Source organism: Apteryx rowi, unplaced genomic scaffold (genome assembly GCF_003343035.1).
Source record: "Apteryx rowi isolate R43461 unplaced genomic scaffold, aptRow1 scaffold_816, whole genome shotgun sequence".
Classification (NCBI taxonomy): Eukaryota; Metazoa; Chordata; class Aves; order Apterygiformes; family Apterygidae; genus Apteryx; species Apteryx rowi.
In genome coordinates this window covers 109,175-136,895 of record NW_020451112.1, presented here as the reverse complement: position 1 = coordinate 136,895, position 27,721 = coordinate 109,175, and the positions used below count along the sequence as shown (strand labels likewise).

Here is a 27,721-nt window from a genome sequence, read left to right as displayed (position 1 = left end):
AAGTAACTACCAAAAGTGAGTTCAATAGGCAAAAATGGAGCTTTCCATAATGGGAAAACATCTTTTTAAGTCTTCTTTCCACTTTTTCACCTGCAGGGAGCAGCCCTCATTTGTAACTACCCAAAGCTATAGATAAAGATGGCTGCTGTACGTATGATCATTACAGGTAGCTAGAGCTAATGGCAAACATATCACTATTTTTCTGAATGTCAATTCCCCTTTTGTACTTTTTGTACTGCAATGAGATTTTCAGACCATTCATTTGACCAAAAAAAGTAAATCACCAGGAGCTAATGAGACGATGTTAAGAACAGACACAAATCTTGTTCTCTGAGCCATTAAATCTTCCAGTGTTGCTGCATGGAGCATAAGGAAATGCCACGTGCTTGCAACGTCAAGGCTGCACAGAGCAGACACCCACCCGGGCCCGCAGCTGACTACAGAAACAGCATGTCATGATTTTCTTCCTCTACTCACAGTGGTGTGCATGTTTCAGAGGAAAACATCCCGGCCTTCTGTATTAGGCAAAAAAAGCACCCAAGCCCAGAAGCTGTCAAGGGAAGCGAAGGGACAGGGCAACAACCACCATGGAGTTGTCTGACTATGTTGGTTTGGCCTGTGCTGTTCCAGTGAGCAAAGGATAGCTGTGAAAATGCACATACAAAGTACTTACGGAAAAAAATGATATATTTGTAAGCTTTTTGGACAGTGCTATAAAGATTAGAATAATCATGACTGTTACAAAAATCCTTAGCTAGCTAAAATAAAACCTACAAGAAAAGGTCATCACTTACTATTCATTTCCCTCATTTTAAAGTAATTTCCAAGGCATCCCTTTACATTTTTACAAAACGCAGTCTCATCACTATACAGTTTTACAACAGTTTTCCAAAGAGCTAGGTCTTAGAGAAAACCTTTGTCTGACGTGAGGCAGCAGTCGAATTTGATTGACAAAGTAGGTAGAAAAGAAAAAGAAAACTGAAAACTACAGAAGGGAGCAGATCACAAGTTTCCCTGAAGACAGAATAGGGAGGAGTTTGCCTCAACTAGGAAGAGATAATAAAAGGTAGAAAAAAGGAGGAAAAGAGTAGGATGCTTTCAAAGAGATGGATTTTTGCAAAGCCAAATCCTCCCATTGAATTGTCAAGGGCTGGGTGCAAAGAGCAGTCAGTCTACAAATGGACTGTAAGTTAAACATACCTGTAACTTTCCTGCTCTTGACACTTATCCCCGATTCTCCCTATAGATTCACTAAAATAAGACAAACCTTTTCTTATACCATCAGCCACTTCAAAGACAGCCTATTTCAATCTAAAACCAAATGAAACTCAGTAGTTTGAATTTCCCTTTATGTATCCAGATTTTTTTCCTTATATCTCTAAAAACAGCATTTGGCAAGAATATCTATTTTGAAGCAAAGCGAAAAACTGAGTGTATCATCAGTATATATTAATGAAAAGACACTAAATTACTTTGAAAAGAAATGTGAAAATCCAAAGCTTTGTTGAAAGTATTTCTGTAGATAGGACAGTGGTTCTGTACAGTACTGCTCTACTAAAAAGAATGAGATAGTAGAAGTTTCTAATTTAAGGCAATATTTCTCTACAAATCCTGCAGAGATGTACACAAACAGAGAGGGCACATATTCACATTTGGAGGAATAATGTTAAAAATATTCCATCCAGAATTGGCATTTCCAAGGTATGCTTTATCTGCTATAAAATTAGGGGGAGAACCTTGAAGTCTTTCACAAATAATTGAAAAAAAGGAAAATTTTAAAGTGTTTTTCCATTAAATAAAGAAGAACATTCTTAACGCTACTTCAAGCTTGAAAGAAAAAAGAAAACTCGTCAGGAGTTTTAATGTTCACAGTAGAGAGGACCTAAGAGGATTTGCCACAGGCAAGGAGGCAGGTGATGTGCAAGCTAGCGCATTTATCTCTGCTAACACATGTCACATACTGCTCACCAGCGTCCCTAACACTCAAGCTGCAGGTCATTCCAGCAGAGATGGCAAACCATGCCAAACTGCGTGGTGGTCCTGCGATACAGAGCAGTGCCCACCCTGGAACACTGAACACTCGCTTCAGATTTGCCTTCATGACTGACTTCCTAAAACGCCTCCCTTCTGGCAGAAGGTCTTCATGGCCACTCACCCCAGTGTGATTCAGTTTTAACGGGGATACTTGCAATACCAACAAACCAAATGGCAACAAATGAAGACCAACCTTTTGTGCATTTTCAGAGTTTAACAGACTATTCGAACCTGAACAGTTAAAAGAAGAGCAATGTGAAGCCTAAATATTCTAAAACTGTCACTYTATAATGCACCTTCCCATATCCAAAGCTCCATTTCTATCTATATCACTCTTAAAATTGTTTAACAAATTGATCTAATTTTGTTCTTAGTTATTAAGAGAAAATTTGAGAAATAAGAAAGGCAAGACCAGACAGCAGACATTGTAATATCTCAATTGCCTGGTATATGCCACATTTCTCCTTGCTCTTGGGAGAGAGTCTTGAAACAGTTGTTTATATTTTGAATGGCACATGTGAATACCAGTGGGTGTATCTACCCAAAGGAGATTATATTTACCTGCTGGTATTTAAGCAGGAAAATCATAAGTCCATAAGCCTAAGTGTACATAAAATTTCTGCTTTTGAAGCTTACTCTCAAGCTTCCTGGTTTCCACCTCTTCCTAAAGAGAAGGGGGATCTGCGAAGGGGCTCCGCAGAGCCCAGTCTCCGGAAGCYGGCACGGAGGCTCCCGTCCCTGCTGCCAGCACCTCTGCACGTGCAGGGTAGGAGGCTGGGACCTCACTTACTGCAGGCCACACCACAACAGCACAACAGCGCTTACCCTGGGATCTCACTGCATTGAACAAAACAAAATCCCATCATACCAGACAAGAACGTTTTCAAGCCCGCTTTACAGATAGAAAAGTCTGTATAGTAAGAATTTAAGCTCCAGGTTTAATTGTGTTAAACTAAAACAAGTCAGATGCAGATATGAAAGCAGAAGAATCCATTGTAGAAAACACCCAAACAAAAGCCTTGCCACTGATAAACGTTACAGTACTCACCCCAAAACGTAGCCACATTGTTCTACGCTATGAGGTTTGGAACCCTTACTGCAGGGCACAAATTTTTTATATAAATATAAATATATTTATTTTTATATTTTTATATTTTTATTCATTCCAAATACCGAACATAAAGAGTGCTGACTTCTGCACTAGTCACTCAACATTCTTTTCTCTTAATGTAATACATATTAATCTATTTCATATTTTCTGCAGCTCTACCTTGTGATAGTGTTACCTGATTTGTGCTACACAGTACGGTATTTTCAAAGAGAATGAATCTTGCTTCGGCATTGAAACTTGCTAGACCAAGTTGAGCAAATGCACATGCTTATAGGAAAGCTAATACCATGCCTCTATAAAAGGAATAGAGCTAATATTTTAACAACATATATTATGAGCCTCTAATTCTGATTTTCTTGGACAATGATTTAAAGGACAGGTGCAGCCCAAGCATTAAGACAAAACTCAACTATCAGACCTTAAAGATCATGCTACTCAAGTCAGTGAAACATAAGTAAACTGGCTTATGGCAATATGCAAAGAAAATATTTGTGATGTAGAAACAGATGTCACTGCACATTTTTCAGAACATGGCATTACCAACTGCTTTRTATGCACAGCTTCACTGGATACATTTAAATAATATTTTATTAACATATTGTATTAACTTCCTTACTCCAGCTATATCAACATGAAGTAAAAATAGTATGGTCTTTAAAGTTTCCATTTGCATGAAAATTTGCAATAACCAAAGCAATTATCTTAACCTAGGCAGAGTAGCCAGAGCAACAAAGACTGGGTTTCATTATATTTAAAAAGCCTCAATTACAGAAAATCTGACACAGCCAAGATATAATTATGACCAGCATCAGACAGACATGCACAAAACATGAAAAAAGTGCAGCTAGAACCTTCAGTGTGTCAAGTACAGTGAAAGTGATACCAGCTGCACACTACTTAAATATAATTAAACTGCACTTCTTACATAAATGTGAGTTAAATGACAGGCAAGAGTGAAGTTAACTATCTGCTTTCTCATGCAGGAATACAGGCATCACAAGGCTATTTTTAAACCTGTTTAAAAATGGCAGCACAAATAACATATCAGCAGTGCCGGAAGCATCGTGCCCATCCCTCAGCGGGGAGCGCCCCTTTGACCGCAGGGCAACAACCTGCACGAGCAAATGGAGCAGCATCCAGCTACTACAGGATTACGGCAAAAATCCCCGGGGTTTGAACATGAGGCCTAGTTTTTTGTACAGACAGAAGCAGGTTTAAGCAAAATACAAGCAAATGCTTCACCCTGTGATCTACACTCCCACCCTGGTCCTTTCCCCACCTTCTCTACAGTCCTCTATTTATGGCAGCAAAATCCTGCTCAGAGTGTAATTAATGCACAGAATTCAATTCCTTTAAGTTTCATTTTAATTACAGGAGAAATAAGAACACAATAACTAAGCATATATTTGAATTGCAGCATGAAGAGGAATTTCAGCTACTTTAAACTGGTACGTCAAGTACTGGCAGCAGCGTAACCCTGGCGTCATGGGAATTTAACTACCGCAGCTTCTTGCCCAACTTCTGCRTAACTTGGAACAGTACAGCCTACAGAACAGCCTTGGGCATTTCCCCCCCACAAATGCGTTACCTGTTTGCTGGTGCTTGGAGGGTGGTGGGGCAGCACGCAGCAGGCATAAACTGTGGCTGCAGTTTGTGTGGACCAAGCAAGCTAGCTTTTTTTGTAGCCTTACAGATTACCCAGTCTTAAGCATAAATCCACAGCCCTCCAAACAGGCTCACTCCCAAAGGGACATCTCCAACTTCTCGGGCTGTAATGCCAGCACTGAGATTTGTGCAATTGCACCTACATTGGTAATGGTACTTAGCTAGCTCATTTAAAGTTGATTTTTACAAAGAAAAGAAAAAATCACCTGGATTAACAGAAAACTGCAATGGCTTCCAATTATAGAAAGGAAAGTCAAGGCATTGGCTTTACCCTAGCTGATATTCCAGGATGTAAACAGAAATCCAAACATCACTATAAATGAAGTCTCAATRAGGGTGTCCCAGGATCACTCACACATGCTGCAATCAACCTTGATTTACATCTTACAGTTGTTGTTTTTTTTTCCCTTACCTACATCCAGTGTTAAAAAAGCTAAACATTAGAAAGGCTAAATACATCTAAAACAGAGATGGGAATCAACATTTTCCCCTACAGAAGGGTACTATAAAATATAGCTCTAGAATGTTTTACATAGGAACTATATAACTGCTGTGACAATTAAAAGAGAAAAATGTTCTCGCCAGGGATTTATGAGCTATGTTACAGGAATTCTCTGGGACAGACCCTAGTCCTGCACAAAATTGTAAGGAACAGTTATAATAAGTTCTCAAAGTCTGCAAAAACTTATCAAATTACATTCATTTTCTAGGCTAGATCTTTCATTGTAATTTGTCCTGCACAAGAGGCAGTATATAGGTCTGCAACCAGAACAGCAGTGCAAGGACAGCTCTGTGAATTAAGGCCCCTGCTGTCCCTTACAGATAGGATATTATTATTCATCATGCTGTCCATCACGAGCGTGTAGAAACTGGAAGGGAAAGGACAAAGTCAAACTCCTTTTCCCTCAATGCCTCCATCTGTCCAGGGGTGACAGTTCTAGTGAAGAACCAAGCAGATCCTGTCCTAAGCCTCTGCAGTCTCAACTACAACCAAAAACTCACACACATTCTGAAAACACGTGCATGTGTAGGTGTGTGTGTGTATATATATAAATATACGCACACACACACATTCACTTTTGTGTGTGTCCATATACACAAATTCTGGGCTCCGTCATTATAACTTATTTTATTAAATTATTGTCTATTTGTAAATTAAACAGAAGACAGACACCTTGGTCCATAAAATGAAAGAAATCCAGATTCTACGTCTCAGCTACTCCACTAATTCCCATTAAACACATAGTGGGAGCCAAAGGTCCAACCAGTTTGCTCACAAAGGTCCAAAATTTAAACAAGTGGACATCAACTATTTACTACCTTGGGGGGAAAAAAAGATTAGAAGCCCTTCTAAACATCATATCATAACTTTACTAATGTAAGCAGTTCAAAGACAGCCTCAAGTTCTAAGTTACACATTTAATTTCCTTCTTATGGATAATGAACTTATATACAGTGATGACATCAAATCATAGAGTCCTTGATCATATTGGGGGCCAATTACAGACATATAAAGAGCAATTCAGCTAATCAAACACAGGTGGCAAGGGCCATTTTGGACACCCGAGAGAAACCTATAAGCTGGACTCCTGATGCCACAGAAGAAAAATGCAGATCTCCCATAGGTCCTATCATATCTTCCAGCTCTGTAAGGCTTAGATCACCTGGAGCATGTAAAACAGTACTCAAGGCCTCCGTTTAGACACTTAAATCACTCACCAACAGTCCCATTGACCTCCATGTATCATCTCATGCGAGTAACTGTTTCTTAGCAAAGAAGCTGACAGTGCAACCAAAAATGTACAATAGTCAAATCCAAAGTGATTTGCCCTCAGTAGTCATACAGAAGGATCTTCGACCCTTACAAACCAAAAATAGCAGCAGCAGCAGAGTTACAGGTATCACCATGCAAGAGATTAATACAAAATATGACTGTCACCCTCAAGCATCAAGTTACAGGCTTTATCATCATCATGGTTTTGGCATAAATAAAATATGATCAGTAACACATTTCTGAAAAATTATTCACAGTGTTATTATCTCAATCTATTCCATATGTTGTCTGCCATAAAAAGCACACAACAGTAACCTTTCTATTTGCCAAAAGTATCTGTGCTGATTCATGTAACCAATTAAACAATAGCATATGGCTAGTTTTAAGTACATGGTTCTTTTTCTCTATTTTTTAATACACTGACAAAAAAGTACATTTTAAGTACAAAACAAAAGCAAAACCAATTCTACATAATCCTGTTTCCCCAATTTGCAAACCTGCTGCAGAGGGCCAAAGAACAACACTGTGAGAAACTTAATCTTCAATAAAATCTATGCAAGAAACGAGGCAAATCACTTACTGTGTCTTGAGATTTATCTTTGACATCATAGACTGTTAGTTTTATTTTAGTCTCCTCATAGATGGGGTACTCCGGTGGGAATGTCACACCAGTCAAGAACAGTGGGTCTCTTGCTCCCTGTGCCACACAAGCAAACATTCAGTAAGGTAGGAGCTGGGCAAAAGGCAGAGGCAATTATGGATGCACGTACAGAAACTACGGGCTTTTTAAAAGAAGTTAGTTTTCTACAGCAGAGAAAGACACGAATAGTTAACACAGTCAGAAACAAAACCGAACAGCCTTAAAACTTAAACTTATTAAACAGGGTCTAACAAAATGCCAGCTAGTTCAGCCAGCAGATATCAATATTTGGAAGAGTGGTCTGTAAAAGACAATACCCTTCCCTCCCATCATACTTACTTTCTAGAAGCACTTTAAGTTTCACATTAATTTAAATGAACTAAGGATGTAATTTATGCAAAAAAATGTGAGAGACTTTAGTTAATTAAATCACAATAAAAATCTGTTCAGAATTATTATGGCATGTGCATATAGATGCACATCTACATATATATATACACATACATGTAAATGTGTGCATAAATGTATATATATACACACATACACTCATACATGTGCACACACTTACATATCAGTACATTTGAGTATCTTCCTTACAATTAACTCAGTATTTTCACCACTGAAACCAAACCAACCTCACTATTTTGACAGTTTACATCAACTGGCATGTGTTCAGCTCCAGTTACGACCCAAGCTAAGTAGGCTGATACCAACAATATAGTTCAAGGTAGCCAGTACAAGCTATAGAAACTCCCTTTATTACATTAAGGTAGTGACTGACTCTGGAGATTACAATTCCCCTCTTTAAGCAATACTACATTGGTGCAGTATAACATCCTTTGCTTTGTAATATTATATCCATCTTTGTATATATCCATATATAAAACTGTATTTAGATATAGAGAAGTAACTATATTATAGATAGAAACTTTTTTAAATATATACATTATAGATACAGAAACATTTAAATGAACCATTTAAAATATTGCTTATAATTTCCTAATGTTTAATTGTAACAAAAAAGTTTGCAAAGATTACTGGGACATTATCCTTAAATTTTCTGTTAAATAAAGGCTTTTGCATGATAAGCACAACTTTTACTTGATGAAAATTACTTTTTAGTAAACCTGCCGCTGCCGCCCCCCCGAAAAAGCTTGACTAAGGAAGCTGAGAGCCTGAACACAACAAATTCAGGGATCTATTCAAATATAGGATGTTGTAGTAGAAAATGCATCTACTTGTCAAAAAAAAAAAAAAAAAAAGCACAAAAAACCTATTCCATCTTCTACACTACATCACTCACACAGTCTGCAATGAAACATCCTCATCAGATACAAGCTATTTGAATTAAGCAGTTTCAGGATGGTTGATGGCTGAAACCATGACAATTTAATTAGTAGTCAGTTGAAACTGTAAGATCACACAACGAGCTCATGAAATATTCTCATTGTGTGTAACAATTAAAACAAGCCTTTGATAAAATAAATTGGGGTGAGTATTTGCAATAGGACTCCTCTGTTCTTAATTAATCCTTCCRGGAAGTTGAACAAGTCACACCTACATTGTCTGCTCAGACTTAAATAATTTTCTCTGTAAACATAACTTTTCCTGTTTCTAACACGGATCTTACTGGAGAAAGTGAGGACTAGCAAAGCAGCCTCAAACAACTTTTGCTATAATGCAAATAATTTTGTAAAAAGTCACAGCCATTTCATATACACATGCTTTTTCTAATTATAAAAGCAGACTAATGTCTTTCAAGTTGCAAAAATGTCACCTTTCTAATGGAAAAAACAGGAACAAAAAACAGAAAGGATAACAAACTACAGTAAAGCAACTATGTCCTTCTACAATTTAAAATACTTTCCAAAATCTCTGCACTCTTTAGTTTACATAGCCTTGTTCTTTCATGCAAACTACTATTCCGTGTTTCATTCTAAACCCATGTCTAAAGAACCAGACTATTCTCTGTGCCTCTGGTTGGAAAAATAGACCTTTCATGAAAAGGCATTTTCAATTCTAACTGTTTAYGCTGGTTAAATGCCAAGAACTACAGAGCACTCTCAGGTATGCTTTGCTAACAGCTAGAGTGTGCTTGCCTTACTAAAGGCTACGCACTAACTTGCTTCATTTCTCATTCACTTTCYAAAGAAAAAACGAGCAATTCACTAATCAACATGTTAATTGAAAAAGAGAGACGCTCACCTCCACGATTTCAGTACTTGAATACCTCGTCAGAACGTGCTCTGCTGGATGTACAACTGAGACTTGTATAAATGTGTTCAGCTTCCGATCACGGGTAGCAGCCACTAGATCCTTGCATGCTGGAGACAGTACAAAAGAAAAATAAAATGCTAAAAAAGAAAACTTTGGGAAAACTCTACCACAGGCACAGGACAAAGCCAGCTGCACTACAGCTCCAGATGAAATCTCTAGGGACGAGGCGATTTAACAGAGGAAGTCCCTTGGAAGTAACTTACAGAAATAGGAAGTCACATGCTGCAGAACTGAACTGAGATTTCGTTTCCACTAAACATATCTGCAGCTTCTGCAAAGCTCCCTGCCAGAGGCTCATCGGCTCCTGTATATGAACGCACGCGCACGCACTAACACATGCTGTGAGAGTGGGTAACTTTACATAAGCTTTCATTTAATTCGCCACAACATATCTCTTAGCAGCCTAACTTGGTCACCTCTTGCCTGACCAACTTAACCTTGTCATTATTAAGGAACATGCTACAGTGAATACTGCGATGGGATCTCTCCAGTGTTTTCTGCAGTGCATCAAATCACCCGGGGATCCTAGAAGCTTGAGGGAGGAAAAGCAAAGCCTACGGCTTTGTAGAGGCTGATAGTCCAGAAAGAGCTGAGGACAGTTCCTAGGAGTCACTGCTGACTGGGGGCTTCCTTGGGTGCAGCCGACCTATAACATTTTGAAGGTGAGCCAGATTATCCTCACAACAAGCAAATGCACCTCTGATGAGAGGCCAAGGCAAGGAAACCTCTGGTGCACACAAAAGGCCAACTCAGCTTCATTTACACTTCTCTTCCTTGGGCTTGGACTTACTGCTTGGGGACTAAATAAAAGGAAAAGTAGCTGAAGCCTTGTTGCTACTCTTCCAGCACAGTCGAGAGAGAACAGGGGAACAATTAAATTTAACCTTCAAGGAATATTTTGAAGTTTCTGCTTAAACCTAGATTGCCAATGAAATCTCTCAGCAGACAGTGTCAAACTGATCCTATCATAATTTGGTGCTAAAAGGGGGATAACAATGAGGGCTTGCACGCACTGGAGTCTCTATGAACAGCTGACATTATAGCACCAAACTTGAACAGCAAGTTGCCAACAATTCTTTGCTTCTAAGGCTCACCACATTATTGAAATTACTCTAAATATCAGCACTGGAGAATTATTTGAGTAGGTTTACTGAAAAGCAGTTAGCAAAGCACAAAGGGTTGGGCAGATGGCTGCCTATTTGAGCTGTCTCCCCCATAAAAGCTGACCAGAAGACCCTGAACTATAAATCTGCCAGCAACCACTATCAGCTTATCAAAACTTCCAGACACAGCCATCTTCCCTCAAAACCCTGATCTTGTGCCACCACCCAATCTGTAAATGGCTATTTCACCTTGTAATTCTGTTTCTAGAATATCTCACTGGCACACTAGAACATGCTCTTCCAGGGGGATGCCAAGAGAGCTGGTAGTCTTCATCACTACATGCTGCAACACCAGCAGAAATGGTCCAATTTTTCACCCCCGCCCCCAAAAGCAGGCTAACCATGGACAATTGCATGAACCACCAGAGAGGAGAGGAAGATACCAGAGGAGAAAAACAGACAGAAACTGAGGAAAAAAAGCTGGCAACTCTGGCCAGAACCCTACAGCTGAACTTTTTTGTTAATTAAAAAAAAAAAAAAAAAAAAAAAAAAGCCTAGCAACATGATCTCAAATTTCACTGGGTAGAGTTGACATGAAAATAATTCATGTGCATCCCTCCAGTGGGGAGAATCAGCAAGAAGTATCTGAATTCTCTGGAAGTCCCCAGTGCAGAATGAAAAATGAAATAAAAATGAAGCAAGATGAAACATTCATCTAGTTTGATGAAAGTTATTTGTCTCTTTATCATGACATTCAGGTATTGCTGTTCACAACCATCCAGATTTCAGTCAGAGAGGCTGTTCAATAAGGTTGTCACTGGCAGGGGACAGAAGGTTTGGAYTGACACAGAATTTGTCAGTTTGGGCTACAGTGCATCACTTCCCTTAAACATGAACTGACTGAAATGTTTAACAAAACTTAAGGATTTTTTTTTTAAGCTAATAGCAAAGAATAGGAGAAGTTTGGTATATCCGGCTCACTGGAAAGTTCCACAGTCCAACACCGCATTACTGCCATTTGAACTATTTCACCAGTAATATCTGAAAAATCTTAGGTCTTCATAAAGAAACAGCCAACTCTCTTCAAAGTGAAATACTGCATGGCTGTGAAACCAAAATACAAGCTATATATTGTATAAATACATCTGTTTAGCATCACTGAAATAAATTATTCAAAAAGAAATTGATGCAAAGCAAACATGAAATGCATGTTTCCTGTCTACTTTCTTAATTGGAAGCGTAGCACAGTGAAAGCAGGTAACATAAGATCAGTATACTTTCCCTCAAAACTATGCCCAAGCAGACCACATACATAGGTTGCATTACTTTTCAATATTTCACTATGCTTGAATTAATTCTGGAAAAACTCATCAACAAAACTCAGTGGACTGAAGTGACAGCTGGTACTTACATGCCAAAAGTGTATGAATCTACTCATTGTGACTGTTGACTCAGAGTGAAAAGCTTGAGTCATCCATTCCCCTGGTGATCCCATCTCTGCTAATTCTATCAGCATACAATGAATGTTTAAGGAAGAACTGCATTAGGAATAATTTATGCTTTTATAGCAACAAAGAAAAAAAAAAAGATGTCAAAAAAAATCCACTATATGTTAAGCAAAGAAAAAGAAAGAAAGAAACCAAAGTAATCACTATGAGTAGGGCAAGATGAATGGCTGAAAGGAAGCACTGGTCTAGAGTATATTTACAAATATACATTTACAAATTTTGCATAATGCTGTGGTCTGTGTATAAAACTCCTTTACCATTTAAAATGCCTTAAAACAGAAAACACTTTCAATGATATCCTTCAACACTTATTTTCAAAAGAATAAAAGCACAGAGGGAATACTTTAATTGTTATTTTATTTCCATGACTGTCGCTGTTCCACTATTAATATAGAAATATTATTCTTACACAAATCACAGTAAAGGGCTCCTAGTCATGCCTCTACTACTAACTTGTATGTTCCACAACCACTACTTTGCACACAATTTCTATCAAACTGTGTGAAGCAGATCTTTGATTCTTAAGCCAGGCCGCACTCAGTATTACACTGTTCTCTGTGCTGCACTAACGGCCAGGCTGTCCTCCTTGCCTTTCTCCGTGTGTGCGTAGGTGCAACAGAAGAGAAAGACTAGTTACTGTTTGTTCAAAACTGGCTTAGGCTGCAAACACAGTAGAGATTTGCTTCATATTTTCAGTGACAGAGTAATGGGATCAGGGAGGATGTGTCCAAAACGTTACCAGTAAGGAGGAATAGAGCACAAAGATTAAAAAATAAGTTAAAAAAAAAATCCCAATGACTATGTAACAATAAAAAAAAAAAAGTAGAAAAAAGTCTGGAAATTCATCATCTACCTTCCCTGAAACTATAACAATTCTGACCAGGTGTTCAACACTGCTTCAAGCACAAAGCCCAGTGGAGCCAGAAGAAATTAATCTGGAAAAGAAAGAGAGGAAATGCAGCATCTCCCCAAAACAAGAAAGATCCAGCAGCTAGAACAGACTACTTGGGCAGAGGCACTGAAAGACATCCTTTGCTCAGCATTCACAGAGTTGTTTGGGAAGGATGCCAAGGACTGGACCGAAAATTGGGAAATGGCATTGACGTTGCAATGCTTGTTTGTTTTTGTTAGATGGGAGATTACAGCACATTTGCTAAGGTCTTGGAGTCAATGGATTCACAGAATTTGTGTATTAACCTACATGGCAATCTGCAAGGTAGCTTCTTCTCTAACCAGTGACAGAAACAATGTAATTTCCCAGGATTTCATTCCTTCCCCTTTTCCAAACCAAGACAGATTCCAAGTGACTGGCAGGGGACAGGAATTAACCCTCATACTCCTGTTTTCTCCAAAGTACACTATTTTGCATGCATTCAGAACAGAAGATCAGTAGCATGTGAAGATGAGGGGCACAGATGAAGCTACCATAGTGTGTATCTCACACACATGCGTGTACACACACACACGAACATAGAGTGTTCATTTTTGTTGTTATTTCATTAGCATTACTGCAGCATTGTCATCTCAAAGCAACTTAGTTTATAAATCCTAACATATGGTCTGTCTTGACAGACTCTTGATGAACTGAGATGCAACTATTCCTTAACAGGCAGAAGGACACATTAAATAAAAGAACACTACATTCAGACCTGTGCTATATGCAGAACACTAAACACCGCACATTTTTCTTTCCCCCATCCTATGGGGGGTGGGGGGAAAGAAAAAAGGTACGCATCGCCACTGCTTTTGCCTCCAATGAACAAACATGCCTAACCAAGTTTGCTGAAAAGAATACCTCCAACCAGGCTTCAAAAGAATATCTTGAACAACAAAAAAGGTTAGGAATAATCTAACTTTAGGACACATAGGGAAACTTTGGCCATATGTTCGACTTAGGAGTGTAAAGGCAACTGCAGGAGGGAAGTTATCTCCACATGGCAGAACATGCCTGAAAGCAACTGAGGCAAATGTTTGGGAATTGCTATTGCTTGATGATGGCTTAGCACAGCATGGTGTTAATGAGCACCCCTCCAGCTAGTGCCCCATCATAAATAAGTCCTAGTAATTGGTTCACCCACTCATGTGTCAGCAGAAGTACTTCAATTTGCCACGCTGGTGGGCTAACACCTCTACCTACAGACTAGGAGAACAGAAGAGTTACTCCCATGGCAACTTGCAGTGAAACAATTCACAGTACAGTGCTAAATATCAAAGGATGAAGCTGCAGAAATTCCAATACACGTTACCAGAACATGAGGGCACAGTTATACAGCCATGAAACAAGTATGTGTTAGAAGGGACGCTCATTACTAGAAACGGCTGCCACAGATGCTCAGACTCAGGTAAACTCTGCAATGCAAAAATCTCTAAAGAGAGGATCGCATTTGGACCACGTATCCAAGTAAGCTCAGTGGATTTTTACTTAAGAAAGGGCCAAGACCACAGTTCCTGTCTCTGGGGATGAGGCACTTGTATGAAAATAAAACAAACATGTCTACTCTCTGGAACATACAGCTGGTTGCTGATGTAACCTAGTTATATCTCAATGAAATGCACATACATAATACGGTGAGTATCTTTCTGGGGATACCTGTAATTAACAGGGAGGAGAAAATTTCTACCAGTAGTCCAATGAGAAACTGCTGACAGAGAAGCTGTATCAGATGAAGCATAATGAAAGAGCTATGTACAACATCTCTAGAAATACAGGTTTGGAGGGAAGAAAGAAAAAAAACACCATTAACAGTACTCACTGTAAGTAATAAGCTAATATGTTGTCCAGGAAAAGTGTCAATTATTACCCACTTAATTTGCAATTAAAGATTACAATTATTTTAGGTATCATTGAAATAAGATGGAAATGAGGGCTGCTGGGAGAAAACGTATGCTGATGGCGGGTGGGCATAAGCAGAGTGATCATGCCCAGGAGTTGAGATGCCAGCTGCACTCATAATTCCATTTGCATATGAAATGATAAATCTGGTTCAAATTACCACTGTGAATATCTGAAATGGTCTATTTCAGAACAAGTTCTGCCCACCCTGAATTTTGCAGTACTAGAGAAATTTTAGTTTGTTGCGTCTTTTGTGTTTTACTGAAAGCTTCAAGCTGGACTAGAACATTAAGTACAGCACTTCCAAACTGTATCCTTCTACTGTCTCAAGGAAGGTAATATAAACGCAAAGGCTTAGAACATACCTTTGCACTGCAGTTACCGCTAGCAGTAATAGCCATTTCCTCAGCATGGTTTTCAGTTCTTCTGATGCACTAGAGCAGGCCTGTGTCATACTGCTGCCTTGCTATTCAGCCTGCACAACCCCACTTATTTATACAGCTTAAGTATGATAGACGCAAGGAACTCAGGAAAGTGACTGACTGGATCAATGTACTTCTCACAGGTACCATATTTCCACTGCAAAGCTAAGTGCATGATTACTTGTGCTAGCCATCCATTTACGGCAATTTACATTTGGATACTGCATTAATCAATTACTAACTTGGCAGATTATCTATTCCAGCATGTTCATTGCTAAAGATCATGCTCCTCCAGCTTTATTTACCAGTTGTGCATAGCTGACCTCCACCATGTCTGCGTTCTAGACTTCAGTTACATAGTGGCAACAAGGCCACAGAAGTGAATTCTTAGCTTTGCTTAGCATAGCTGGTTCCTGAAGTTATGAAAGGGAATATACTGCTCTTGACAAACATTTTTAAAATTTCTTTAACTTTTGAAACTACATTTGGGAACATATGTGTCTGTGCATTTTTTTTTTTTATAAACAAATATAGTATTATATGAAAAACAATCCTTTCAGAAAAGATTTCATTTACTTAYGAAGCACTCTGTGTATGTATCAGCACAAGAGAACTCTATTTTTCTCATATGCTAGCAGTCTAGTGACACCAAAGCATAACTTTTGCTGTGGCTTTAGATTTTTAATTATCCTCTTTACCTTCTGTCCAGAACTATCCTGCTCACAGTACCCTTTAGTAATGGCATTCATGTTCTGCCCTGGAGATGACTTCATTTCTCTTGTGAGAGAAATGAGGAAAGGAAAGAAAAGAAAAGCATGCTTGAAGGCTTATGAAAACTTGCTATACATTATTACACTACAAACCATACCCACATCAAAATGGATTTTGACACCGCTGTTCCAAGGCTGTAATTCATTTCGGCATTGTCAGTATTTTAGAATACCACAGAAGGGTTTAAATCTCCTGGAAACAGAGATAAATACTATTTTCCCCTTCACCTTTTTCAATATTGTCATATCAAGTATCTATTGGAGTAAAGATCTAAACTTACTACAATTTCTTTTAGAGATTTCCCACTATACCGAAAACAGAGTGGTTACAAGTTTAAATACCAGGTGAAGAGTTAAAAAAAAAAAAAAAAAAAAGCAAAGAGTACACAGACCTCCCTTTTTAACTACATCAAATTCTTTATACTGTAAGCTCACAGGGAACATCTAGAACCTGTAACAATTTATTTCAGATTTTATAAATAGAATATATACTGCCGATTCTTAACTTTGTACATTTTTGCAGAAACAAAACATAATTTAAAAAATTATCACCAATCACAAAGCTACCATCACAAAGAAGGTGACAAGAAGACAAGATGCAAGAGTGAGCTACATTAACATTAGTAACTCATGAATGAAAATACTGACAACAGTTAGTTGCTACTTGAGTACATAACTGAACATCCTTTAAGATTCATTTGGCTGAAAAGATTTGTGTACTTTACTTTTATATGCTACAAGGATGCAGCCGCCAGTGGAGAGTCAGGAATCAACCTCATTTTGACCAATTTTATAGCCGTCGTCCCCCCCCCCCAAAAAAAAAAGACACCCAAGGGAATGCAGAATTAAGCACTGGATCTCTCCCCTTCACAAGCAGTGCTCAAAATGGGCAGAGCACTACCTGTAAAAAATAGGCAGGTTATTCCTGAGCTGCATGATTGCACATATTTGTGTTGTGATGCTACATGCAGGCCTCAATCACAACTGCGTCTCACTGCATAGGAGCCTCACTGCATAGGCAAACAAAAAAAAAAAATTCATGAGTCTCTCTAAAAACAGAGTCCTCTACAGAAAACGGAGGAGAAAGCAAAGCACTAGTCCCTTCAGTATGTAAGAGGTCATCTTTTACAGAGCAGAAAATGTTCTTTGACATGTCTAAATGGAAAGGAGACTAAAAAGTACTTCAAAGTCAATGTAAACAAGAAAAAGACACTTTTAATCAAGTGAGAAAATAGATTTCTGCAATCCAGAACAATCACTTTTAGCCCTTTAATAATTACACTTTCTAACCAGGAAACGCATGATAAATGTCAAGTAATCTGCATGCAGGCCACAGTTAAAAGGAGAAGACATCCCAATATGAGTAAAACTTGTCTGAAAAGGTGACAATTATGGATTAATAGCTCAATTAGAGATCCAAGCAAGAGACAATGTTTTACTCCTCAGGGGAGTTAGAAACAGACATTCTGATAAATAATTGGAGATTAATTAATAGCAGAGGACCTGTATGAGGTAGCAAAGTATAACTCCTTTATAAGGAGTTTAAACAATGGGAGGGAACATGAATACAAATTCATATCTTTCCACATAAATGATATAAAATCAGGAAATAATAAAAGCCCACAAGGATCAAGGGTTGTGTCAAAGGATGAGTTTCAAGAAATTCATCTCTTGCAAGCATTTTGGATTCACTCAGGGACCCTCATTCTACATATCCTGAAAAAATAATCTTTACTCCTAAACTTCTCCAAAAATGTGCTTCCCAATCATCAGAAGTCCGTGGGTACACACAGAGCTTTTAAAAAGCTAGAGCAGACCAGCACATATGCAGTGACAAGCACCATTCTGATCATAGATGTCGTGACACTCTTAGATATTATTTCAAAGTAACCTGCTTCAAGTAGCATACACATTGATATTTCTAGATTCTTCAAAATCAGCACTATGCTTCTCTCCTCAAAGATGCTGGCCCATAGCTGTTACTCACAAGTTTATCTTACAAAGTTATCTCACAAATTTACAAAAGATCAGTAGCTTGTATTTTACGATGAATCTAAGAGTGTTAGACATCAATCGTTGCACTCATTTCCAGCAGGAATTTCTTCAAGGATGAAAATCTGCCATTTACACATTTTGCAACACTATGTTTGGAACTGACTTATTTTTGACATATGTTTAAAAACAAACAAACAAAAACCTGTCTTTTCTTACCAGAGAAATTATTTTAAATCATCTCAACTCATTTGTACCAAAAAAAAAAAAAAAAAAGTGGGAGATTAGTTAAGGGTTAAAAAAGTCCTTCATTTATCTCTTCAGAGAAACCTCCTGGTGGATTTGAGATTTAAATGCAGAATGAAGTAGGTATTGCTGCTCTTCATCTCTATAGGAGCACATTCAGATCTCAAAGTTGAAAACACTGCTAGCCCATTACTATATGGCTCTCATATTTTAGTTTTTAAAAGCATTTCAGTTACAATCTTTACCGCCAACAATTCTCAGCTTGCTATATGTGAAGAATTCTGGTATTCAAAGAGTGCTAAAACTAAATTCTTAATTTATCATGATGATATTCTATGCTCACGCAATCCCTCAGAAATTAATGAAATATCTTAAATACAACAAAAGAGGATTTCAGGTTAAAGTGTCAGCTTTAACTTGTTCTGAACATTCAAACATATTCCACAAGACATTCAAGGGTTTTTTATTATTGACTTCAATTTGTTTCTTTTCAGTTTCATATGCCACATAACCATTTTTTTAGTGCGGTTCTTTTCAATTAACCACAGGAGTTAAAATGTCCATAATTGTACTAGAAACTATTTTCAACAGGAGGTGCAGGCAAAACTGTGAGGAAAAATATTTTTAAAGACTTTGTTTGTTTTGAGTAAAACCATTCCCAGCACCTCAGATAAGGCTGGCTGCAGCAGCCACGGTGGCCGCGCAGGACACTTCAGTGCCACCTGGACTTCGTGGCTGCTCTGGCGGGTATGAAAATGCCGGCTCTTTCGGGGCCTGCAGGGCAACCTCCTTTTCAAGGTAAATTTCACCACAGGACACACATTTCAAAACTTCCCAAAATAAGTTTATCTATAACTAATACGTTCAAAAGGGGAGGATGACTTCAGTCTTCCATTAATTAGATGTTTTCTTTTTGTGCGACTTCCGTGCCCACATACGAGGATTAAAAAAAAAGTCCGTTGGGAGATGTTTTATAACATGAAAGCATTACTGCAATTATTTCTATAGGCATATTTAGAGATGTATTTAACAACTGGTCTGTCTTTGAAAGACAGACGTTCAGTTAAGGTAGTGCAGCGCCATTAGTGCCAAAGCAGCTCACAAGAGCTATCATGCTCCGAACAACTTGAAAACGTTTCCGTTAATATATTATTGGCCTAACAAAAGAGAATTGCTCCACGGCTGTTTAGTCATTACTACACTGCACACAAGCCACGAACTACACCATTACTGTGATCTGTAAGTAATTTGCTTGCTTTTCGTCTCCCAAATCACCTGCATCTCTTCCGGACTGAGAAGAGGAGGCTGCCTTCGAGGAGGCAGGCACGCAGGGGGAGCGCCGGGAGCAATTCACCAGGTGGTGCCTCGCCAAGTGCTTCAGACCAGGCTGAAGGTTACAACAGACCAACTGCAGTAAGTGACAGTAAAAATCAGGAAAAAACTCGCAGAAAGACAGAAATGCCTGTAAGTGAGTTTTAAACAGAATACTCTAAGCCTCTCCACACACCTGATGCCTAGCTCTGGAGACATTTAAGTCTCCAGGCATTTAAGCTTTCAACTGTAAGAGGTCCCTGCGCAGCCAGGTCTGCTTCTAGGCATGTGCCGAGGGCCTCAGCCCTGCCCAGCCCCACCGCCAGGCCAGGCTCTGCAAGCACATCACCCCTCATTTCCTTCACTGCACCCCCAGCGGGAAGACCGGAGCAGAAATGGTGCCAGCACCCCCTGCAACTCAATAGGGCACTGAACCAGAAAGAGGTCAGACGCAGGTCGGGTCCAAGTTTATGTTTTTCCTGCCTCCACCTGAAGAGTTACAAGCCACAGAAAGACATCAATTACCACACAGGAGGGAGCGCATGCAAGCGGACATTCAAATCCTCCTCTTGAAGCTGTCCCACTAGGATAAAAAAAAAAAAGTGTTGCATATATATTGGCAGCAGGGGGAGAGGTGACCAAACTGGGAATTTGAAAGGTAATTTCTGTATTTTACAAGAAATTGTCACTGAATTTGGTTCAAGGACGCTGCCACCATCCTCCAAAGACACTCTTGATCTCAGGTGCCCCTCCACAGGAAAGGGCCCTAGTTACTAAACAGTCATCCTCAGTTTATTCTGTTCTTGACCCAAGGTCATACCTAACTCTTTCACAAATGGAGAAAGGGGAAGAATTTCAACTTGGGTTAAAAAGTGGCCATTTGAATTTTATTCCTGGCTCACAACAAAGCTTTAAATGCTACTCAGTAAGCACTCTACCTTAAGCCTGCATTTTGCAACCATTTCTACTAGAACAAAAAACATAAAGGCACAAACATAGGCAAAACACATACAGTAGAATCAGCCCTAATCAGATATTATTGCAGGCCAAGACCATACACAAAACTTTTTTGTCATTTGCTCAGCTCTCCCCAGTCCCAATTTGCTCACTGTCCAAAAAGTAAGGCAATTCCGGCTGCTGTCACATCCTTATCTGAGGCATGCCAAATACACCATAAAGCATTACATTACAAAGCAAGAGTGGAAGTTCCCTAAAACTCCTTATGTTCAGATGGATGACAACAATTTTAAACAGTCCCATTTCAACATAATTATGAGGAATTACTTGCAGATTCTCAAGTATTTCTAGGTCAAGGCACCAGATGCCTTATTACCACCATACGGGGCAGGCCATTACAAGAGTCACTTGCAAACCAGGCAGTAACAGCAAGGTCTGAGAGGCCCTAAAAACCCTGCTGGCAAGTTATATGGCAAGTCCTTCACATAGAGATCATAAACACTGCTTTTGCCTTCCTAATGGGCTCTGTCCCATTCTTCCAAAATACCATGTTTCTTTGATCTGTCTAGGAGAACTCCCAGGACTACAAGGGGGAATGGACAGCAGCAGAGAAAACTTCACAGGTTTCAGTCCCTGAAACACAACAACCAACACACTAAAAATACCTCTTTAGCAACCTCAGTGATTTATACAAGTTCTTTAAGTAGAAATAAAATCTAATATTTTAAGTAGAAATAAAATCTAATATTTTAATGCTACCAAATATTGCAATTCGATGCAAAAAGCCTTTCGATCAAGAAGAGCAGTGTCGTTGTAAAGAATTTATAAAAGTGTAACTTATTCTTACTGCCACAAGCCATGGAGCAGACTAGCTTCTATGGCTAAAGATATTTTGCAGAGGGCATATGCCTCCTAAGCCTCCCTGACAAAAACAAGCACTGCTAAGAGGGAAGGAGGGAGAGAATCGATTATGTCCTGAATAGTCAAAATGGCCTGGGAGGTAGGGCAAGCTTAGCAGAAAATAGCAGCGCCAGGACTTTCATCCAAATCTCTGTTATAGGTAAGGAAGTGTTACAGTTTTCTCTAAGAACAAAGGAATAATTCATCCTGATTTGGCTTGCTTCTATCTCTGCATAAAAGTTTCAGTAAGGATCTTAATACTCCTCTCCATTCAGACCAGCTTCCTGGACCCACAAAGCAATCAATGACATGTATCAAGTCATGAACATCTCACTCATCAGGTATCAACTACCTGACCATCAAGTCATGCAAACAGCTGTACTCATGGACGTATAGGACWTGTGATGGGAGAGTGGGCTGAAAGCCAGACTCACCCAGGGAGATGCTGCCTAACAAAACTCACTGCAGAGCAGAGAGCTGTTACATCAGTCATGGTCACCCTCTTGCCAGCTCAGCCACCCAACTGCAGACTCCTCTCCCTCCCACTCACCTTCTTCCACCATCGCAGCACTCTAGAGGCTAAAGGTGTAATAGACCACGCACAAAAAAAAACAAGTCACACTGCATGAGATCCAAGAAGTCCACACTGAAGGCATAATAGGGGATATGAAGAGAGTCACTTGAGAGAGTGAGTTTCAGAAATTGAGCTGGAAAGAGTACATAGATTGGCAAGACAAACGAGAAAGTATGCACAGTAGGAGGTGTATGAGTCAAAGTTTGGGAAAAGCAGGAAGGGGGGGGAAAAAAAGAAGAGTAGCATGTGCCAAAAATAACTTCTCTTTAGCTTAAAGAAATGATCTTTAATCCTACATATCTGTGAACTAGGAAAGAAATACCCCGGAAACACAAGTTTTCAATTACATCAAAGCATTTTAAAAGTTTGTGTCACATTCACTAAAACACCTAACATATTTCAGAAACGAAGCATAAATCTTCTAAAAATATTAAAGGACAAATTTAGGCACCCATTGATTTTTTTTTTTTTTTAATACCTAAGCAAGAAATTAGTAAGATATAGCCTGATTTTGACAGAATCACATCAAATGCCTACCTATATCTATAAATTCCTAAGTAACTCAAATTCTTTTCCTGGAGTAATTTTCAATAAGCCTTACAAGTTAACATAAAGGTTTCTAAGTGCTTTAAATATTTTAGCTCAAAAACTAGAAGTAGTTCAGGCACAGCAACATGAGTATCCTTATAAGCTAGGAGTAGGATAGATTAACCCATACTAAGATCTATGCTGTTGAAGTAGTTGGGGCAGCTCCACCTTTCATTATAGTTTTCAACACAGACGTAACCTTTCCCTTTGGAAATTTTGGACATAAGCGTTTTTGAAAATGTGAATCAACATTTATAAATTGTGAGAAAAATGCGAAGTAGGCACCAAACTATCATCTTCAATGTCAAGAAGAAACTGATTTTACTGAGGAGCATACCAATCTTATTTATTTATTTAAAGATTTGAAAAATAAATCTTTCTCATCCTTCTCCTCCTTTTTCCCTGGCCATGTAAACGTAGCAATTTGTCATCTCTTCCCAAGATTTCAGAATCTGTACATTTCTCAAAGAATTCAATCCCATTATCTGTTGCATCACTCCAGAACTATTCTGATAAAACTCTGTCTCTTAGAATGGTTAAATCCCACAAAACCCTTTCAACTGTTAAACAGCTTTCCAAATTCAGATATGTACAAACTCCTCTCTAAACAGATTAGCCCTAGCTATTCCAAATTTATCCCTAGACATCCATTTATATCAAAACATGAGCGAGTCACTGCTGTAAAGTCCTTATTCTATTGGATTAAAAGTAAAAGTTTCCCTTATTCACAGCTCTGATTTATACTTATTTGTCATCATTAAAAGACCATAATCTAGTTTTTCCTGGTATTTCAAAGAAAAATATTCATAAAAGCAAGAGCTTCCAGAGAGAAGGCACTTCATAGAACAGAATGGAAGAAAATTGCCTGAAAAAGATATGCACCTGAGTTCACTAATGTTGATACCCCAAAACTTCTTCATCCTATTTATTACTAGTATTAGCATACCTGTGACTTCTCTACTCCATCATAGCGGAATATGCTGAAGCAGTATGATCTACTCCATCCTACTGGTTCAGCATATTCGTTGACCCACTCCAGAGCAAATAAACACCCCTGCACTCAATAAAAAGCCTGCCCTGGTGAATAACTGCTACACAGCAAGGTGTAATATAGAATTTTAATCTCTATAACCTATGCTGAATTTGAATTTGCACAAATCAGGGCTGCTTAAATATCTATCATTAAGTAGCAATGGATGCTGACACGTTGAAAGTACTTTTCTGACTACTTCTATCAATAATTACTTCTTGACACAGTCACTAAGTAAACGTATAGTTAATAAAAGAGTAATGCTAAACTAGATATAAAATGGGCTGTCAAAGAAAATTTTTATATGTAAATATGTGTGTATGTGCATAAATATATATACTTACACAGAAAGTGTGCTATTTCACATCTGAACATGACAGTAATATTTCAGCATCAGCATCATTTTGGATTAGATCTCTTTGGAAACTGTTCAGTTAGTATTCTGCCTGCTTCTCACGTGAGGAGAGAATCTGACCAAAGTCTCATTACCGAGGACTTTTGAGTCTTTGCATAGTCAGCAATAAAATTAGAACAATTACTATTTAAGGATTGACAGCATGCTCCTCTCTGACTCCAGCGCAAATGAAGACAATCCCTACTCTAAAGTTATCAAAGGATAGACTTCTGAAATTGCAGTAGTGTCTACAGATACAGATTTGAAAATCTGGCCTAATTCTACTGTACTCAGAAATCAAGACAACAGGATTCCTGGCAGACTGAAGAAGGATACGAGTTTTTGAAAGGATTCCTTTTTTTTTTTTTTTAAATACTGTCTGGGTTTGTTTTTTTCTTTTTTATTATTTGTATAGAGAACACAGTCTTAGAAGAAAATTTAAGTATAACGAATACTGCAGGTTACTGAATCAAGATGATACAATACACTACACTTAAAGGGAGGAAAAAAATATAAAGAAAGAGATAATATGAAAGAAGGCAAGTAGAGGATGCAGATTGGCACTGTCAAATGAATTCACAAGAAACTAGAAGGGCATTGGGATGGGATAACCTTCCACAAGAGTGAGAATGAATATGCTCATAACAGAAGAGCTATGCAAGACTCAGACAGGAAGGTAAGATTTTAAAGGGAAAACGCACCAATATATTTCTTTACCTTTTATTTCTTCAGTAGTAGCTTTATGATTACCTCATAACACCAAAATGGCATAAAATAACCAAGCCATCCTGAAGAATCTGGTAAGGTTCAGATAGTTTTGGCCACACCACGGAGGCAAGCAAGTCCTTTTCTCTGGCAGGGTGTGCAGTATATAAAATTAAGGAGGTTGCTTTTCTTCTGAAGATGTGCACAATGATGGAGGAGCAGAGCTTCAGAAAGATATCTTTAAAAAAGCAGTTACTTTCAGTTTGGCAATGGCTATGACAGAACCCCAAAAGCCTTCTCAAAAGCTAAAGTATGATGGGAGGAGAGGAGGATAAAAGAAGGACATGGAGTCTCGGCAAATCCATCCTCAAATCACTTTTTTGCGGTTTTTGTTCACAATGTGGCCAACATTTAATTTTCAAGGGGAATAAACATCACAAGGCACACAGCAACACTTCCAGTTTGATTCACAGAGAGAGGTGATCGCTTTTCTTTTTGCATTTACTTAGAAGTATGATTTTTTTTAAAATGTTAATTCATCTAAAACAACAAAGTATCAATTATTCACTCAACTCTTAACATATGAGGTAGAAGAAAAAAAATTAGATAGAAAAGTTCCGCTAAAATCAGGAGTCTGACTCCAACTTTTTGATGCAGTTAAAAACAGTATTTTTGCTTATCACTCTTATAGCAACAGTTGCTGCTGAAAATGCTCCAAATTACATTTCAAAATTGGAAAAAATCACTTAGCCAAGGTCTTCAAGCAACATCAGTGTATCATTTAGGTTTAGTGTGCAGTTAAATCTGCTTCATGACCTCTCCAAGGAGCACCATCACAATATTACTCTGAAAAAAAACATGACAGTGGGAAAAAAACAAAACCTTCTGCATTTACAGGTAAACAGCTCTTGCATCAACCCACTACTTGGGAAAATGGAAAAACAAGTGCCCCAGAACTCTTAAGTTTTAAACCTATCAACTCTTCACTCATTAAGGGTGCTGTGATTGTGCACTATTCAATCAAATTTTGAAAAAGGACATAGCTGTGCAAGATTTACATTATTCTATCCTTTGAAAAGTAACTAGAGGTTATGCAACAATAAGACAGCCCATCTAATTTCAGTGTCCTGATATACCTTCCAAGAGACCGAAAATTTTCAGAGATGCTAGACAGATACTCTCACTAATATGAGTGTCTGAGTATGTTTACAACATGTGCTGAGGCATTACTTTCTATACATCTAGATTATTACACTACACCCTAACTGTGATATATTTTGCTCTCAGTCATAGTGCCTTCATGCCTCCGACCAATTAGAGAAATTCAAGAGACACTGAAATGTACCAAAATATCCACTGGATATTGAAGAGGTAACAAACTTTCCTTTTAGACCTTATTTTTGAAATATATTCTTCCATGTTAACATCATATTCACTACTGAGCTCATCCCTGAGCACTTTCACTGCCTATTGAGCCTTCTGCCCCAACTCTCTCATTTTTCCAGTTGAGTTTTCTTACACTGCTTTATCAGTTCACCTTCAAGTGAATGCAAATAGCTTTAGAGATTCAAGCTCTTGAAAACTTCACAATAAAGTGCACCTCTATGCATAATGTAATTTATTTCCCTTAACTATTAAACAATACTTCAGCAAAATTCACATTTCACAAAGCAATTACACTGAAATACATGTGAAGTCATGAGCCTACACCACATTTAGTCAACTCTGGGACTCAGAGGCTAGGCCAACCAAAAATAGTAAACCCAAAAGAAACATCTCTAGAAGAGCTGACCCTATGCATTTCAAAGTCATGGGAAAAATTCTTATCAGCTTCGGGGTTTGTTGGATCAGTTGGTTATTTAGGTCTGGGATCTGTTCATTCTCGCTTTGCTCTGTTCTTCCCCTCCACTCATCACCCTGCACAGAATGGCATGTGCTGCTACTTCTCTGCCTCCTGGTGCTTCCTGAAAGAGCACACAGAATGGAAGAGAATGACCTGAAAAGCCAAGCAATGGAATAAAGTTTGAAAATTAAAACTTCCCAACAGTTACAAGCTTCAAAAATAGCCATATTTCCAAAGAGTCCTTGGGAATATAAAAATCAAAAGACTGAGTCTAAAGGAAGCTCTGACTCTGAAGTAAGGAACATTAATAAAATCAAGTCCACTCCAGAGAATGCTGAATGTATTGTGGTGGAAAGCTATAATTCATCACAAAAAATATGTTTATTACTAAGTTATCTGAACTGTGAAAAACTTTGACCTCCTAAAGTCAAAGAAGAGTTTTTATCAGGGTAAATATCTCCCCAGAAAATCACTGATTTTTTTCACGTTTTATAAAGAAAACAATTTCCAGAGTGTTATGGATACAGAATGCAGCAAGTTAGCTACCATACCAGAATACAAATCTTTAGCAAGACTTACATTATTTCAAAATGTAGTTATCAGAACTTCAAACACATGAGATGAGCATTTAGGTATACTGTCCCTAAATAAGTCTGGTAAATTAGGCAGTACCCAAATAATACTGAAAAGCTATATTCTATTTTAGTTACTGGTGAATTCCATTTATGAAATCTATTTATTGTTCAACTAAACACTAATGACAAAAGAGCTGTAAAGTATAATTACATGGTGACAGCTGCAGAGTAAATTTTTACAGTTAAAAACATGTATATATTAACTGATATAAGCAAATGTTTATTTGCATACATAAATTTATAATATTATTTTTGAGTCCAATTTCTAGTTAACTAACACACGTCATATAAATAATATTATATGAACAAAGTTACAGGTATAAGCCATGATTCCTGGTCTAGAGACCAGTTTTATAGCTTATTACAAATTTACTGTTGGATTTGACTTCCAAATTCTAAATGCCAAAGA

The 27,721-nt window shown here is 38.2% G+C and overlaps 1 protein-coding gene across 1 annotated transcript in view; it reads right to left on the bottom strand.

Annotated features, from left to right (window-relative positions):
- The window catches only part of INPP4B (inositol polyphosphate-4-phosphatase type II B), a 284,394-nt gene that overhangs the window by 164,916 nt on the left and 91,757 nt on the right, over window positions 1-27,721 (bottom strand). The window contains exons 5-6 of the mRNA XM_026089466.1: window positions 9,430-9,548; window positions 7,165-7,281 (exon numbers count right to left, since the gene is read on the bottom strand). Of these exons, the coding sequence (XP_025945251.1) occupies window positions 7,165-7,281; window positions 9,430-9,548 (236 nt within the window). The remainder of the gene's footprint in view (window positions 1-7,164; window positions 7,282-9,429; window positions 9,549-27,721) is intronic.